Source organism: Buteo buteo, chromosome 16 (genome assembly GCF_964188355.1).
Source record: "Buteo buteo chromosome 16, bButBut1.hap1.1, whole genome shotgun sequence".
Taxonomy (NCBI): Eukaryota; Metazoa; Chordata; class Aves; order Accipitriformes; family Accipitridae; genus Buteo; species Buteo buteo.
In genome coordinates, this window is record NC_134186.1 from 3,731,577 (window position 1) to 3,749,285 (window position 17,709).

The window sequence follows — 17,709 nt, forward strand, 5'->3', positions numbered from 1 at the left end:
TCTTCTCAGGGAGAGCTTTGCAGCAGGACTCCAGGCACAGGGCACCCGGCCAGCACTGGGCTGCTCCTGGGGAGGGTGAACCGATCCTGCCTGACCATGTGGACAAGCGCTAACTGCTAAGGTAAGAACAGAGATTTCCCGCTGCCTGTGGGAGATGAACCCAGCCCCCTTAGAGACAAGGGGGTTCAGGGGAAGCACCGTGTCTTCCACACCATTGGAGAGGCCTGAACACAAGGAATTGGTACAAGCAGCAGATGGACGGAGCTGGGAGTATCCCAATGTCTCGCTCTAGGTTTCTGGACGGTGCTAGTGCTCTCCCCAAGGAGCTGCCATTGCCCTGGCAGAGGCTGGAGCTTGTGGGGAAACCCCTGGTAGCGAAGGCGGCTCGCTTTGCCGTGTGGGACAGATTTGGGAGGGCTGCAGGCAACTGTGGGGATTTTTGTGTGTGCAGTGTTATGGGCTTTTGGCGACCTCTTATCCCTCAATTAGTTGCTCTAAAAGTCTGATCTTGGGGCTAACTTCCTACCAGTGTAAGCACAGCACTACCTGACTGATTCTCTTCTCAATTACACAAGTCTAACTCCATTGACTCTAGTGGCATTAGTCCTAATTTACAACAGCAAAAATCATCTTGCATTGTAACTTTAGGTTCCCAGCAGAACAATGATGGATTTTGCTGGATTTTACGGTGGTCCGTTTCACACTGGCTACGAACCCATCCTAAGTTTTGCAAGGTTTTCCAAGTTTTGCCCTGGCTGGAGCTATGCGTGTCTACACGGCCCCCCCTGTTTTCTGTTCATGGACTAGAGACAGAACCAGGTGCTGATTCTTGTGCAGGTTCTGGGTAATCTTGACTTTGTCAGGTTTTAAATCACGGTAACTCCGCTGTGTGCAGGGAAATGCTGGTTGATTCATGCCAGTGTAAGAGCAGACACAGTCACCGCCCCCTGCCACCCCTGCCGAGGGTGGGTGTTTTGCTGACTGGCTCAGTATCGTTCATCCCTTCCAGCAAAGGCGAGTTGCTGTAGAGGTTGCGTAAAGCAGAGCTCCCAAATATGTGAAAGCATTCTTGACTCTTTGCCCGGAGCCCACCAGTTCCTTTTGAAGATTAAGATACGAGTGATGAAGGCGATTCACCTCTGAGCCAACAAAGGTCGTGTGAAAGTATGAACCCGCTTGTGTTTTGCAAAGGGCTCGCGCTGACAAATGGGAACAGCTTCCTCTGGAGCGGTGTCTGCTCTGGACAGTCGGCAGCTGGTTTGTGCCGACTCGAGTCAGAAACGCTCAAGTCAACTGGCTCGTCAAACGTACCTGGTGGGCGTGCGGCGGAGGGTGTCTGGGCACACGCACACCGCAGAGGTTTGACGCGTGTTCCGCGCAGGCATCGTGCTTCAGCTGCGCCAAGGCCTGACGCTGCATGGCAAACCCAAGTGTCCGTCCTCTGGGCGAGCAAGCGGCAGAGGTGCAGGATTTGCCCGCACTGCCCTTATCCCGTATTTCAACCCTGATAAGAAAGGATTCCCCCCCCAGGTTAACAACTCCTGTGGGCATGGTCAGTCTCCAGCATCTATTTTCTCTTTGGTTTATCAGATGAAAACACTAAGAGGAGTTTTTTGCAGTGCCCATCAATTGTAGTAATTATTCAACATCTACAAAACTGGTAGCTGTCAAATCAACTTTAGCTAATGATCATTTTCCAATATACAGTACCAAGTACCGCTAATTAGCTGCTGAGCTATCAGTGAGCCAACCACGGCAGGCTGAGGACAGGACTGCTTACTGTTAGTGTGTGCTTTGCAGAGTTTGACAGAAGTCCTGTTTGAGGGACCCTGCTGTGGTGTCCGGGTTCTGCTGCTCACAGCGCCGGGAGCCACTTTCTACCGTAGCTGTAGATGAAGGAATACTTCCCGAGTGCTCTGGGCAAATAAGCGCCTGCAATGACAGAGCTGCATAAAAAAAGAGAGACATAGCAGCATGTGAGCTGAGTTGTGCAAGAGCTCTGGTATCCCCAGTGCTGGGTGGAAGGCTCTGCTCTTCACTTCTACAAATAACACCCAGTTTCTATGTCTTTATTCATGCTTATTCATTCCTTGCATCATCAACCAAGCAGCTGAGGATCTCGGTGTGTGGTGTGGTTCTGTGTTGCTATAAAGGGAAAAACAGCATCCTGTGTTTTGTTAGGACACCCACACGTTGTGTTTGGAGATGCCCTGGTGCTGTGTTGGGTATCGGAGAGGATTAACGACAGGAAAATGAAACTCTGTCTGCATCTGTTTTGCAGTATGGAAATGAAGTCAGTGAGGGTCCCCTCCACTCTGCTTTCTCACTGAATTCCTTGGTGGTTCCTTGGATTGTAGAACTAAATTTGTGATCGGTGAGGTGGGTACTAAAACCCTCAGCCTGTGTGAATGTCCTGGTATCTTCAGCTGGAAGGTGTCTTTGGCCATAGCATTAGAGTTTAGCGCTAACGTTTGGTTTGCATAGACGTCGGTTTAGCTTTAGTATGTCGAGGGTTGTCTTGAACGTACATTTGACTGTGACTCCCGGGCAAGGGATTACCCAGAGTTTCTGGAAACGCTGAGCCCCTGCCTCCAAACAGCCCAGGCATTAACAACTGCTGAATAACCAGCCTTTAATAAAGCTGCTGCTTTGTATCAGCCACTGACTGATTTAATTGTGAAGTGTTTTGCCTCCCTGTAGTTCTGCCTTTTGTGGCATAGCACAGAACGGTTCTCTACGTATTACATGTTCTTGTGGGCAAAGGGCTCAAGCCACGTCTAATCTCATGACTGGGCGTTTTGATCTAGTGGAATTTTCTTCCCCTCTTTTCAGGCTAGAGTGGAAAGGAGATGTGGGGTTTTTCTAGTAACAAAGCAAAGACTACATGGATGGCTGTGTCTGTGGTGATGGTGTCCCCTTCATGCACTGACATGGTATTGCATGGGTTTCTAATCAAACTGGTGTAAAAGACTGATGAAAATGAAAGAGGGCATTTCTCCACCATCTGCAGGTTTTTTCTAGCCCATTCCCCTCCTTTTTAATGAATTTGGTAACCATTCTTAACAACTGTGGGTCAGATCTTCAGCATGAATAAACTGGCCTAGCTCTGTTCCTTTAACTGAAACCGACTGATTTACGTTGGCTGGGGCTCTCGTCCTAGCTTAGTCAGCAGAACAGCTCTCGGGGAGTTGGCATGTTGACGCAGTACGTTGCAAGTCTGGGATATGATCCGGACGTGGCTCCAGAAAAGCCCATTACCCCACTTGTGCTGCCGCGAGGGCTCTGGAGAGACTAATGGCACCAGCGTGTTCTCTCGCTGTCTGTGGCTGGTACAAAATCTGTAGCTGGGTAAGTTCAAACGCTAGAAAGAATAGCAGTATTGCTATTGTCTGCTTTTTCAACCCTGTAGTAACGTCCCAGAAGGACTTAAGAATCTGAGAAGAAATAAACAGGGCAAGAAATATGAGTCTGACTAACTGAAAAAAAATAATGTTACTTGAGCCTGGCAACAATTAGCCAATGGGTGCTGAGGGACACGATCCGCCCAGGCTGAGCTGAGCTCTACCTCCACCCCATGACGAGTTCTGTATCCACACAGTCAAGAACTGCTCAACACAAGGAGATGCAGCAGGATTTGTCCCTGCATCCGCCTCTCTCTTATCGGTGCTAATGTCGGGGTCAGAATTCAGCACTGTTTCTTGTGCAAGTTGTCCCTTTCCTGCTGAGGAACGACTCCAGCTGTGACCACTGCCTGCAGGAGATGGGCAGCTGCCCACTGGTCATGGCTGGAGGGACTGGTGACATGTCACCGTAAGTCAGGCTGTTTAACCCATTCCTCACTGAGGGTGGGTCCCTCCTCCCACTTCCCCAGGCATTTCCTGATGACAAGCTGCGGGATGTGTTTCTTCTCCCATTTTACTCAGCTTTATGTCAGGAAAGCTCTAGTGAAGCTGATGGAGGACAGGACAGCCAGAGGGATATAAAACCAAGGAGACCCTGCTGAGGGGCTCTGTAACACGGCTCTCCAGCTGGGGCACGGAGGCTCTCTCTACCGTAAGCAGGCAGGCCTTCCCCCTCACACTCTCTCCCTGAAAGTGCTCCTCTCTTCCAATCAAATAGAAAAATATTGCAGGTGAAAAGTCTGTTGTACCAACAGCGAGAATTATGTGATAGTTTGACACATGCACCAGAACTCACAGAACCTGTTTGTCGAATGCACCGACAGTCAGTGATGCTTTAATGGCCTTTACATTGCAAACATGCTTTTTTCAATCTTGCCTTTAAAAATAATATTGTAAAATACGGACCAGCGAGTTGGACAAAGAGCTGGTAGTCAGGACTCTAGTGCTGCTTCTGCCACATTGCTGCTGTGTGGCCCTTTGGATGACATTGGACCATCTGAAGGTGTCAGGAGATGCTATGCTCTGATTTTATAAGGATTTAGACACTTGGTGGTCATCATAAATCTACTGTCCCCCATTCACAAAAGGTCCTACATGCCGTGTGCTACTGAGCTAAGTGCCTCTCGGAAATGGTGTGTGTCTTCAGGTGTCCACGTGCCTTTGTGGGTGAGCTCTCCTAATTTCTGTGCTTCATTTTTTTTCCTGTTGAGTGGGCAATAGCGCTGTTTGGTCACATTTGTGTTTTGCTATCTGTAGTAGTGAGAAGTACTTCAGAACAATTCTTATTTTTACCTGGCCCAGGGAACGCTTCCTGTTATCCGCGCTCTGTCCATCGCCCTGTGGTTGAGACAAATGCAGTCTGCTTTGAGCAGTCCTGCTTTGGAGACCCTTTGTAATCCACAGGGTTGTATTGCCCGGGCCCAGGCGAAGGAGGATCTTTACAAGGTGGGATGGCTGGAGCAGAGAGAGTCAAGCAGAATTCCTGCCCGCCAGGAGAAAAAGAGATTTGAGGAACTTGTCCCACACTGATGGGGTTTTATGTCTGGAAATAAAAGCTGTGGTTTCTGTTAAGTGCCCTGGGGAGGTGGATACTTTACCCTTCTAAGCCAAAATCTTTGGGAAATGATCTGGGGGAAGAAAGGGTCCAATTGCAATGCCATAAACAGTCCGCTTTGTTTATTGTAAAATAGAAAGACTTGCCAGTGGTCCAGCCTCTGTAGAGACCTGGCTGCCCAGCTACTGCAAAGCAAGATAGTGCTGAAACCAAGACAGCGATGCCAAATGACTCCAACTGGGAGTTCCTCCCATTTTCTCCCACTGACTGAAACAGGAGAGGGAGCAGGCTCTAACCCCAGCAGTTGGGTGTGGAGTGTTTTTGTGTCTTCTGATAATACAGACTGGTGATCTTCTCTCCTCGTATTTAATTTGCCCTTTCCTCTAGCCTTCTGTCCTTATCAAATGCCACTTGGCATTGCTTCCCTCCCAGCCTACAGCTTCCCACTCTTTTTACAAAACCCCTGTTATAAGATACAACTGCTGAGAGATGTAGTAAAGATACACCTGTTGGGTAAGGAGAGCCGTGGGCTTTCTCATGTTCTCATTCTTTTCCACGGTCAGGAATTTATTGTTGATCTTAATCTTAGGCCAGGCAACGTCACTGCATGGTGACAATAAATTTACTTGAACAATTTGCTGATAGGCAGATTTATTTGCCTTCTCATAAGGACAGCAAGGGGGAGAAGGGCTTGGGAGGAGGGAGTTTCCTTTCATGCCTTTTAATCTCTTTTAAACAAGTGGTAGGATGGAATACAAGGGAATGGCAGTTCTGGCTTGAAGGAAGTACTTGAGACTTTTACAAGCCTCTTTCCAGCGCTAATTCCCAGCCTTAGCAGGGGCTGAGGAAATGCCCAGGTTCCTTGAGATGCTGTGCAGCCACGAGCATCCCTCACCATTGCCGCCCAGCGGTTCCCAGATTTGACTCTTTTTGCCCAGTGTGTTCCTCTGGGGCCTGGGTCTAGGCACATCCAAAAGAAACACAGCCTAATGCCTAAAGCCTCTGCCTGGGATATGAAGGATCTTTTTCCAGGTCATGTGTGCTCTGGCTTCTTGCTCTGTACGACAGGGATAAGAAATTACCCCTACATCATAAGGGTGGTGCAGTGTTTAATTACTGTTTGTAAATGTCTGAGAGATCATCTGATAAAGGTACCTCTGATACACTGCTCTGGGGTGTTATCAACCCACACTCCCCTTCAAGGCAGCGCACTGTAACACTTCCACCTCTGAGCCAGTTCCTGTAAACCTGTGGCAATAACTGGCCCCATTGGACCAGGTGGTATAGTGGGACGCTGTGGGATCACTCTGCTGTCTGACATATTCTCATATGTCCCATAAAAGTGGCATGTCTTGAAGGCTGGACTTACCTAAAAGGAGTTTTCTTTGCTTCCTTGGTCGGTTTATGTGGCTGTTAGGTTGCAGGCTCTGGAGTAAATCCGTACATCCTTGTTAGGCGGGAGGTCTTTGACTTGAAGCAGGATGTTATACCCTTGGGAGACACCTTGATGAGGGAATTGTTGATGTCGTAGTGACCTACAAGACAAACAGGAAAGGGATGTAAATACCAAACAAGGCCGCAACAGTGGCACTGAGGAGAGTGCATCAGTCAGTGAATGTAATAGAAGGAAAAAGAACCGGTATAACAGGACTGTGTGGGGAAATCACTTCTGGATTTAAAAAGTGCTGTCCTGGGCAGAGCTTATTTCGAGGGACACTGATAAGGCAACACTAAACTTTGTCCTGAGCATAGAAACAAACGCAGGTATTAGCAATTTTAAAGAATCAAACAAACGGGAGGAGAACTCGCATGTGGTATAACTTGTAAGATAAGCTACAAAGCTATGTGCCTTCACACTCCAGGTCTCAAACCTCACCAGGCAATGGGCCAGGAGCAGACTTCTTTTGCAGCTCGAGTACTGTGGAGCTTGGTACATTATGCACTAATGTGGCTTCTCCTGAAGCCTCTGGCATTTACACTGAGTTGTGGGGCGTTCTAGCGATTCCTTACAGCTACTCAAAACTGTCAGGATGGTTTCTGGATTGTTGTCTCAGCAGAGGTTCAAAGGGACCTACCCAGAGCTTTTCGAAGGGAGACTAACTAGTGTCCTGACACCTGTTTAAATTGAACATGCCTTAAGAAGCTCTGAGCAACCTGAATTTGTGTGCGATGGTGCTCTGCACCCTGGATGATCAGAACCAAAATCACCAGCAACGTCTTTCCTCCCAGTTCAAGGCTCTTGTACATGGAGAAGGCCGTTTTCCAAATTTTTCCAAATTTAATCCTCTTGTGGTTTTGGACATAAACACTGTCTGGCCAGAAACGTAGTTGCTTTGCTTGCAGAAATCCATAGAGGTCTGTTTCAGAAAAAGAAAAAGGGCTTGTGAATGTCTTTGAATTGACTTTACCTGTGGGTAATTACCAACAAAGGAAAACCCACATTTAAAATCCAGTTGTCTCCATTGTGAGTGATTCTAATGATACAGCTGTAGGCAGTATTAGGGCCAAAATCTGGGAGTGTTTACCAATTGTAGGTAGGTCTCTTTGTGACTGCCCAGCATGTAAAGGTTGCATTTACACAGACGCCAAGGACTTGAAACTCTTGCAGAAAATGTGGCTTTGTGTGTTTAGCTGCTGTCTCTAGACTTCTCCAATGTCAGCTCTAAGTGTCCATTTTTGTTCAAGTCACCAACTGAGCACAGAATTTGAGGTGGTGCTGCCAAGACACCAAAGGAGCATCTGCGTGGCAGCCTCTGGAAAGCACTACAGAGAAAAGGAGATGTTTCTGCGGCTGTTGCTGCTGGGACTGCAGGGTGGGCTGATGGTTTTGAGCTAAGGATGTCTTGAAGAATCTGTATTTCAGTTCGTTCAAGCCTGCAGATAACTGCTGGAGCGTTTGTGCCCTCCTGCAGCTTGCACCAAGCTCAGTGTGCAGCTCTGTTGTCATGCTGCTAGCGGTCCCCGAGCTAATTAACTTGGACAGAGGTGCCAAAAGTCCCTGGGAAAGCAGGTCATGCTGCTCTTCTGGAGTGCTCAGCTACCTGCTGCAGTCACTGCCCTGGTGCGCACAGCAGCTCTTTGACAAATTATATATAGAAACACATTTCATCCACAGCTCCTAAGAAGCCTCACACTCAAAGTGAGAATTGCTCTCCTTACAGAGTCAAAAAACCTCCGGTGCCAAAGGCTGTATGAGTTACCCCAAAACACAGAATAGATCACTGGTGAAATGGGACAAAGGAAAGATTCTTCAGATTCCCAGGATGAAGCCTTACCTCCTGGAACATGGTCTGGGATTTAAAGCTTTTTATTGTTGGCTGCTGAAATTGACTTTTTCTAATCAGGCTATAGTTAGAGAAAACATCTAATGGTCCAGGCTAATTCAATGATGTAAGTGGAAGAGTCCAGTTCACGCACAAGAGTGGGGAGGTAGCAAGATGACACCTGCATTAAGATTCAAACCCAAAAAGCCTGATGCTTTTTCCCTGGTTTTTTTGTATGTTTCCTATAGTAAGCTGGTGAAATGCCTACAATGTCATGATGTTTAACTGGCTTTATTTTAAGACAGGGTTTGGTCCCAGAGCTGAAGACGGCTTTAAGGACAGCTTGGGACACTGTTTTCTTGTTTCTCACTCTGTTTTTTCCTCCAATATTTGTCAATTTTCAGCTGTCAATGTCTGAAAAGCAGATCATCCAGTTACTAGACAAAAGTTCCTTTTTGCCTGAGTGAGAGCAGTGACCACGTAAAGACTGCAGGATCTGTCCACCTTTTTCTTCTCAGATGTCTCTTTGTCTATAGTCATAAATTATCAGACACTGCCATCTTTTAAATAGATAGTTTCCTGTTCTGCTTCTTGTAGGTTAGATATTATCTCCTACAGTAAATCATGAGTCAGTGATTAATTCAAGAAGGCCGTTCCCAGAAGCAAATTCTTACAATGTTAAAAATAATATGATGCGAATCCATTATAGTATGATATAGAAAATAATTATGGCCTGCAAACTAGTTTAATCAACTTAGAACATGCTGGGGCAGATACTCAGTCGGAGTGAGTCATTATAAGAAAGTTCACAGTCTTAGCGTATAGGTTGTGTGAGCAAACATGATTACCCCATGTCAGCTGAGTCTCGGTAACTCTGTACGTGTGCTCTTTGCACACCTAAATTGTGAGGTAAGACATGTTTGTTTAAAACACCTTTGCTGATGTTTAAACTGTATCAAATTACTATAAAAGCATGAATTGCTTCAGGAACATGCATGCAGCCAGTTAAGATGTCTCAGCTGATGAGTGGCAGCTTATTAAGCTTATTAAATTGTGTCATCTTCATTCTGTCTTAAACAGCTATGCAAAGTCATCAAATATTATAAAGAGTCAACGTGCTCTGCCTCACCACAAAGTGGATGTATTTTGCATTAAAGTGCAGTTTAGAAGGGGACAGCTCACTAGGAAATGGCTGCAATGCTGACATGTTGTGCAGAAAAAGACAAAAACTCTCTCTAAAGAATAACAAAACAATCCAAAAGTAATCACAGTTATAGCAAGACACCATTGAAGGGACAGAAAAGTCCATTAGCACTGCATATATTATTATAAACTATCTGATAATTGTTAATAACACTTTGTGTTTTGTTAGTATCTTCCGTATCTCAAAATGTTCTGAATTCCTGTGGACTAAAGCTTACAACACCCCAGTGAAGCCTGGTCACCGTGGCATGGGTGGGGAGCATCAGGCACAGAACAGTTAAGTGACTTACACAAGGGTGAATCAGCAGGAGGTTCAGGAACTGAACCTGAAGGCTAGGTCCTTCGCTGATATAAACTGGCACAGCTCCATGGCAAGTGGAAGGGCACAGTCAATTACATCAGTTGTACGTACACAGACCTGATTCCCAGCTCTGAGGTTGAACCTCAAAACCCAGCACCTGTTAAAGACGTAACGTTCACCTGCCTTGAGCTTCTTGGCAGAAGTTCCCTGTAACCAACCAACGCAGGTCAGATTTCTGGGATGAAAACTCACGGGATGCTCTGGGGTCTTTCAGTATCAAAGCTGGTGGATGTGGCAAGGACACGGGTTGCTGCCGTCCCAGTGTCAGGGATGTGTTCTTGCTCCCTTGGTATTGAAGAGTTATTGCCCGATGTGTGCTCAAGGTTCGCAACAGCACGCGGTACATCTGCAGCACAATCAGAGGTAAGACAGCAGATCATGCAGAAATACCTGACCTAGCTTCATGCTCGTTTGTTTAGATACTGGTGTCAAACTGCCCACAGTGGCACAGACCTCAAAATCATCAGGCACAGAATAAGTACCTGGTGCAAAGGTCTGGGGTCTTGCAGCTACCCTGAGAGCTGCACCCAAACTAGGTAGGTTACAGCTGGTTCTAGTGTCTTCTGGAACATCAAACATCACTTCACAAACATTATACATTAGCTGTGACGCGCCCCCGTCCTTGTCCTCCCTGGCAAATCTACTTACATAGCATTGATTGTGTGCTGGAGTGGGGATTTTCTCAGTCTACCTAGCAATGGGGTGTTGAAACATGCTTGGGTTTTCCTTGCTGAAGTCTTGCTTGGGCTGAAAACATGACAGGATCTTGTAGGCGTTCGCAGCTGGATAGTTGGAGATTTTCTTGCATGCAGTGCATGGAACCTGGAAACAGAGGGAGCAAGGAAACTGTCAGTAGCTGAGCTGGGAAGTAACTGTGGCCTGGAATTTACCAAATCTAATTTTTAAGGACAGATCACCTTTTGCATTTTAAAAACAGCAGAAACTGCTACACAGAACTGATGGCCGCAAGTTCTATGAGATGAAATAGGGGTGAGGGTGACTTTTTCAGGTACCAAGTTGCATTGATTTCTTCTTTTTTGGGGTGGAGATTCTCATCAGCTTGCAAAAGAAACCTTAAAGACAACCTTTACATCTTTTGTTAGAGAGAACAGATGCTCAAAATTATTCACTTTAGCTACAAATTTCAGATAGCTTAGTACAATATTCTAAATGAGTCCACAGAGTGAGTGTGTGTGTGTGTATCCTTCTTTACACCTTAGTAACTTAACAACAGCTTTGCCAATTTTGCTTGAAAAGGTTCATGCAAAATTAAAAAGGACCACCTCTGGGTGAGACTGAGCAAAGGAAATTTCAGCCCCAGTAGAAATTTAAAAGATAAGAGCATATGAAAAAGCAGCTTAGAAGAGCTGTTGGACTTCCACCTTAATTATAACTGTCTGACAATGAGAAATCATTTTCCCTCTTGGCTGGATTTTAGAAAAATCCCCAATACAACCCTAAATAGTTATCGCAGACATAGTCAACAGAGTCAGTTAAAGACCAGATCCATAGTCCACTGAAGTCAATACAAAGGCACTAGGTGACTTTAGCAGCTTTGGAAATCAGTCTGAAATAAAATACTTCCTCTTACCAGTGCAGGGAAGTATGCGGTTCCTTTCTTTGACAATGAGGTGCCGTTGATCTCTGCAGACTGATGAGTGACACTATAGAATCCTGGGCCTGGGGTTTCATTCTAGCAAGAGAAATATCACACGTGTGGACCAAGCTGCATTAGTTACCTCTCTCCTGGGGCAAACGCAATGAGACACAGGCCCAGGCTCACACCGATACCAATGGGACAGCTCCTTTCCCCAGTACATCCCTGGTCTTCATCTTTCTGAGCGTAGACCAAAACATACCGATTCTTTCAGGAACAACTCTGAGAACAGTGATGCTGGAGCAGAGCAATGGTCCATACAGTCCATATGTGTCCATATGTATCTAAACAACTTTTAAACCTTGTTTACAATTGGTCTTACTGGCCCTTATGGCTGTGAGTTCCACAAATAAACTACTATTAATTATTTTTTTAATTTGTATATCTGTTGCTCCAAACAGCTTTCATGGTAAATTACTATCCCAGTTTACAAATGGAGAGTGAACATGGTTTGTACAATTACTTCTTTCTTTCAAGTTTAAATTTATTGGTTTTTAAGTTTATGCTGATATCCTTCTGTTTTATATAATATGGGAGAAGCTCACTATTTCATTTTTCTTAACTATCTCAAATACATTTCAATCCATCTTATTTGCCTTCTCTCTAAATTAAACATCTTCAGTGTTTTCATTCTTTACTGGGACTCTAATGATCATATCTCTTATTTCTAAATTGAGTCTATTTCTGCCGTAACCTTTTTTCAGAGTCAGGGTGGCCAGAACTAAACATAACATTCCAGCTGAAGGTGTACCAGCAGCATAAATGATGGTATTATTGTATTTCCTGTACCATTGTCCAAGTCATCACTTGCACTCCCAAATTGTAATTGTGCATTGAGGTAGATGTCTTCCTAGTTTCAAAATTATAATCTTTTAATGCAAGTCTCCTGTTGCATGGAAAACTGAATATTTCTGAGTATAGGGAAGATCAAATTTCTCTACTGTCTACATGGCAATTTGTATAGACTGGGAGCCACAGCAAATCTAAAATCTCACCTGTAACATCTGAGTGGGACTTAATTAATTCAGTATGTGGGCAGAATGCATTATTTGCAGTCACCACACCTTTCCTGACTGTTCTCTTTCCGGGCTTTTCAAAAAGAGGACTGGGTGGGATTCTATTTATAGAGGCAAATAAATCAGAACCCGCCTGTGTTGTACACAATACCTCCAGCTTTTCAGACATGGCCCCATGAAGTGCTGAATGCCCTTGGTAGCATGCCCTACTTCTGCCAATCCCAGAAAAAAAAGTGGGACTTGGAAGGTCTGGGACCATACAAGATGAAAGAAATAGCTTTGTACTAACATAAATGTGAAATTATTCCACTATGTAGGATGGAAAGAGCTGAAGTTCCTGATCTTTAAGAGCATTCTACCATTATGTGAACTTCTTTAATTGTTTTGTCTGCCACTTACTAATGGAAAATATTCTGGAAGTGCCTGGAAGCGACTTAGTTCCTGTTCTGATGACTTCAGAGTTGGATTCTGACAGTAATCAGATGCCCCCCCCCCCCCCCGCCCCCCAAAATGGGTGCATAACAGTGAGGGAAAGACACTAGGATGCATGGGATTGAAGAGCAAGGCAATGTGCAGTTGAGAGGAGAAAAGAAAGTAGTTTGGGCATTATTCCACTCATGCAATGACATGAGGCTGAATGAAGGGATTTGACAGTGTAGACTGTTTTTGCAGGATCAAGAAGGAGCAGGAAAGATGCAAGGTTGAAAGTGGGGAAATGGAAGCCTGCATAGGACGAGTGTATGGTTGATTAAAAACCACCATCTAGACAGGACCTGTGCTGATGGCCATACAGTAGCAGCAATCCTGGAATGACTCGCTCCCCCTTAAGAAACAACCAGAAACGGCAGGGAGAAGAAGGGAGGCCCTTGCTCTGCTTGGTCTTGCAAAAGAGCAGACTAAAGGGAAGAATAGATGGGAGTGGGCAGGCAGAGTTGTCTACTGGAGAAGATGCTGTTGATTTACAGTGAGATCATGGGCAAATCACTTCACCAGTCTGTTTTTCCACTGCAGCTGAGCTGTTTCTTGCTACATGCATGGACAAGTGTAATAGAGCTACTACAGTGCTAAAAATAATAAAACCCAAATATGTGTCACTTCCATTAAAACTGGAAGAGCATTGCAAGGAATCAGATCCAAGGTCTCCAGTTCTTGTTATGTGCACACATAATCCTTGCGGATTTGGCCTTCCTCAAAAAAATGCCACCTGAGTTATAAAGCAGATATAGTCACAAATAATCTTTTTCACGTATTTTTCTTTGTAGAAAAATGCTTCAGGACAAACCAAAATTTGAGGTATGTGATGCAACCCTGGGAATTTCACCAGAGCTGCTCTGACTTACACTATGTTTCAGTTCAGCCCCTGTGTGATACTCCTAGGATGCCAAACCTACAGGAGGAGATTTCTGAAGATGTGGTCTGAGGGCTTGTCCACATGGAGGAGGCAGGGATCCTGAGCTATTTTTTATCAACCCCCAGAACTAGAAGCAGAACAGACACTGCACTGCCCTGGTCTTCGGCTTGCATCTCCATGTGGCCCTGTCATGTGGAAGCCCTGCCATGTGCTTGAGGTTCTCCACCCTGTGCTCCGTGGACAAGAGGGTTATGCTGAGGAAAGCAAAACTGGTCCAATTTGCTAGAACTGGCTATTAAAATTGCAGCAGGTTTCCAAAGCAGCTGATAAAAAACTGCATCTGCAAGCTCCATTCCCTGGTGTTGCCCAGGCTTGGCTGCTCCTGCTGACCAGCCTGCTGAGGCTTGGATGGAGTCCCATGCTCAGCCCTGCCCCATAAAGGGGAGTTACTACTCTGGCAGCACGTTCTTGATTAGTGCCTTCCAGGATAGCACGTGTAAGGGAAACAGCTACCAAGCCTTTCTCCCATCCGATGCATCCAGCTCTGGGTTTGGCATGACCATCATCACCTCAGTGTTGTTGAAAGTAATTGGAGATTAGATATCTACACGCCCTTGGAAATCTACCTCCTGCTAAAGTGACTGCACACCTCTGTGCCCTTCGAATCGTATTCTGGTAGTATAAGGGGGCACTGTGCTGCAAGGTAAGTCCATCAGAAATACCTTGCAAACTCCAGTGTTCTGGTACCCACAGGGGTGTGTGAAGACATTGGTAAACTGGCAGACTTACAAAAGTGGGTCAACTCACCTGTTAGGTATTCTAGGTCAGGTAGTAAGAAGCAAATAGGCTCTTTACATTGCCTAAATTACAAGTGGGTAAACTTCATGTACCAGCATTTATGCCTGACTACCCTGCTAAAGGAATGTGCTCCAAAATGGCTTGTGCTGAGGAGGACACAGTCAACTGCTTTTGGTGGAGGAAACTAAGTCAGCAACCCCCAAATGGTCTAGCGTTAATGGATCTAATGCTTCCCCTCCCCTACCTGGTGCAGCAACTTTTCTCTAGGGATGAAGCTTAAGAAAGAATCAGCCAAGCCCTTGTGTAGCTTGTGGTTTGGCTTCCTGCCCACTCTGCCCTTCAAGCAGGAAATTCTCAAAGAGAAGGGAGTGCTTTGTGAAGCTACCTTAAGACTCTGCCTCTTCTCTTTTAGTCAGAACTTAGCATCAGGTCATCTGGAACTCCTGGAAGCTGACCAGACAGACTGATGGCGCCTATAGAAGGTATTTAAGCAACTCCTCTACCTTGATCATTTTCCCTCATCTTTTGTCCTTTACGTCCTTGATTGCTGTTATTCAATCCTGAGATAATACACTCCTGATATCACTGAGATGGGAGAGACAAGCAAGTAGGAAGAGATCAAAGGAAGGAGAAGAAAGAGAAGATGCCAAAGGCAGAAGAAGAAAGAGGGAGGATGCCAAATACTTCCTTGATTTACCTACTTTACATACCCAGTACACAAAGTTTCAGAAATTCTTAATATACTTAATTTTCAGAGTTGTGGGGTTACCACGTAGTCACCAGGAGGCTGCCAGCAGGGGCCACGGGCATCCTCCTTCCACCAGCAGAGGAAGTAGCTTGAAAGCTGGATCCAGAAAGCCCAGGAGGCCCTCGGCACCTGTGAGTGTTGGCTGGACTTGAAAAGAAACCCGGCAGAGGGCAGGCTGGGAAACAGTATGGTTTTAACATATCTTTCTGCTTCCCTCTGCTGGCCAGATAACAGATGTACCAATGTAATTCCTACAAATCGGGGAAGGATCAGGGTGAAAAATAGCAAAAGATAGGAGGGGTCATCTTGTGCTATCATTACACCAGCGTTAACTCCACTGATTTCTTTGAATTTGGTCCTGAATTTCAGAAGAAACGCAACGCATATGTATATGTCCTAGAGAGCTCAAGAAGATTGGAAATGGGACCAGGGCCAAACCTGGGTGGGTGAGAGATGGGCAGATGGTACAGATGAAGGTGCTGTATGTGGAGTAATTTCAAGGTTTAAACCAATAATATTGCATTACCATTTTTCTCATCCTGTTATCAGTTGTGATTACAAAGTTAATTTAACAGCCTTGATCTAAACTTAGTTGCTATTCTTGTTACAAAACAGGATCATTATGAGTTGCAAAAAAATTCAAAACAAAGACATAAACTTCAAACATTTTTGTTACTTACTTGGTTATACTGAAATCTCTTTGACTGAGAATTAAATCCCCTTTTTCCCCCCCGAGTTTGAGATTCATTTCTTATGGTATTTATAAGGACTGGAAGAAATCTTGACACCTAAAAGGAACAGCCAATGACATTCTGAATATGGAGATACAGGAAACCTAACTACAATGCCAGCTTTCATTTTAAATAGGATGTGTAAGATAAAGGCAAATCTAACATTAATGCAGTATTCAAGTCAAGAAATCAGCAGTCATTTCTGCATTTAATTTCCCTGTTTTATTTAAGAAGCAAAGGGAAGAAAAGCACTTTGAAGCACTACTGTTGCTGAATGGGCTTTAAGGGTGACTCAGTGCTGTTACATCACTTTTGCAGGTTGTCCTCATTTACTGAGTCAGGCATCTTAACTCACTTCACGGGGCTGACCCTCTCTAAACTGAAAATCTGAGGAAAGATGCTGAGCGCCCCAGCTCCTGCCAAACTTGGACACTAAGCTTCCCCTTGCCACCCAAAAAGCGCTGCACTTTGCAGGCCTGGAATCAAAAGCCTTGTCTTGGCAGTGTTCTTGACTGCTGAGAGATGGAAGGTGAGGTGGAAGCTACTACAGGTTTTCAAATTGCATAGTCTCTCATAGATGTACAGTGACAAGAACGCTGATACCTCATTTAAACAAGCTCTGGTGTTACGACTACCAGTCACAGAGCTGCACTAGCAATAGTGTTGCATTAGGAAAGTTTAAGCTGCATGAAAATGTAAGTGTGCTTCTGACCAAGGATAGTACAGATCTTAAGATGAGCTCTGCACTGAGAGGGAAGGTTGGTGCAGGGAAGAGGTCTGAGTAATTGCTAGAGACAGGGCTCTTTACAGGGGTGGTGTACAGGACAAGGAGTTGGTCAGTGCCTCAAAGGAGCAAACAGCAAACTTTCCACTGTCTTGCAAAACACACAGCAACAGGATTATGATTTTGATAGCACTTATTCCCTTGTGCTGGTTCATCCCCAAGGAGAGCAATTTTGGACCTGAAACACCTCTAACCAGCTGCGGATATAAATTGTTTCAGATGCTACTTCCTCATTTGTTTCATTAATGAATCCTTGCTGTGCTCTGACAGAAAAACCCTTGCATGACTGGGGTTTTCCTTTTTCAGCTGCAAAATGATTGTTGCAAGCGCTGTTCCTGTTCACTACACGGTACCGAGTGGTGCTTTTCTGCTCGATGTTCCTGTCCACTACACGGTACTGAGCGGTGCTTTTCTGCTCAATGTTCCTGTTCACTACACACTACCAAGCGGTGCTTTTCTGCTCGATGTACCTCGTGCTCCTTCAGAGCATCCACGAGCGCCTGTGGAAAGGCAGGTACGCGTGTTACTGAGCTACCCCACATCCAATGGAACACCTCTGCGTAGCGCCGCCATTTTGTTTCTGAAACAATCCCGTCACAAGCATTAACGTGCAGCAGAAGGGCTGAGGCTGGAAGGACTGGGTTGGTTTTCTACAGAGAGGTAACGGGTCAGCCACAACCTTTGTGTTCTCCGTTCAACCAACCGCTGCAGCGACTGCTGCCTGGGTACAGGCCGATCGTTGGGGTGAGGATGAGGAGGGGGGAGGCGGGAAGCGGCCTGAGGAAAGACCCCCTCCTCGAACTACAGGAAGCAACGTCACCGCCCCGCCCCGCCCAGGTGA

General features: G+C 45.5%; 1 protein-coding gene across 1 annotated transcript; it reads right to left on the reverse strand.

Annotated features, from left to right (window-relative positions):
• Window positions 1-4,716: 4,716 nt before the first annotated feature.
• STPG1 (sperm tail PG-rich repeat containing 1) lies at window positions 4,717-11,796 on the reverse strand. The gene is made up of 6 exons (XM_075048651.1): window positions 11,643-11,796; window positions 11,375-11,476; window positions 10,500-10,605; window positions 6,401-6,491; window positions 6,147-6,204; window positions 4,717-4,884 (listed from the first exon to the last, which is right to left on the reverse strand). Exons 1-6 carry the CDS (start codon window positions 11,706-11,708, stop codon window positions 4,717-4,719), a joined length of 591 nt encoding a protein of 196 aa, XP_074904752.1. The 5' UTR covers window positions 11,709-11,796.
• Window positions 11,797-17,709: the final 5,913 nt, after the last annotated feature.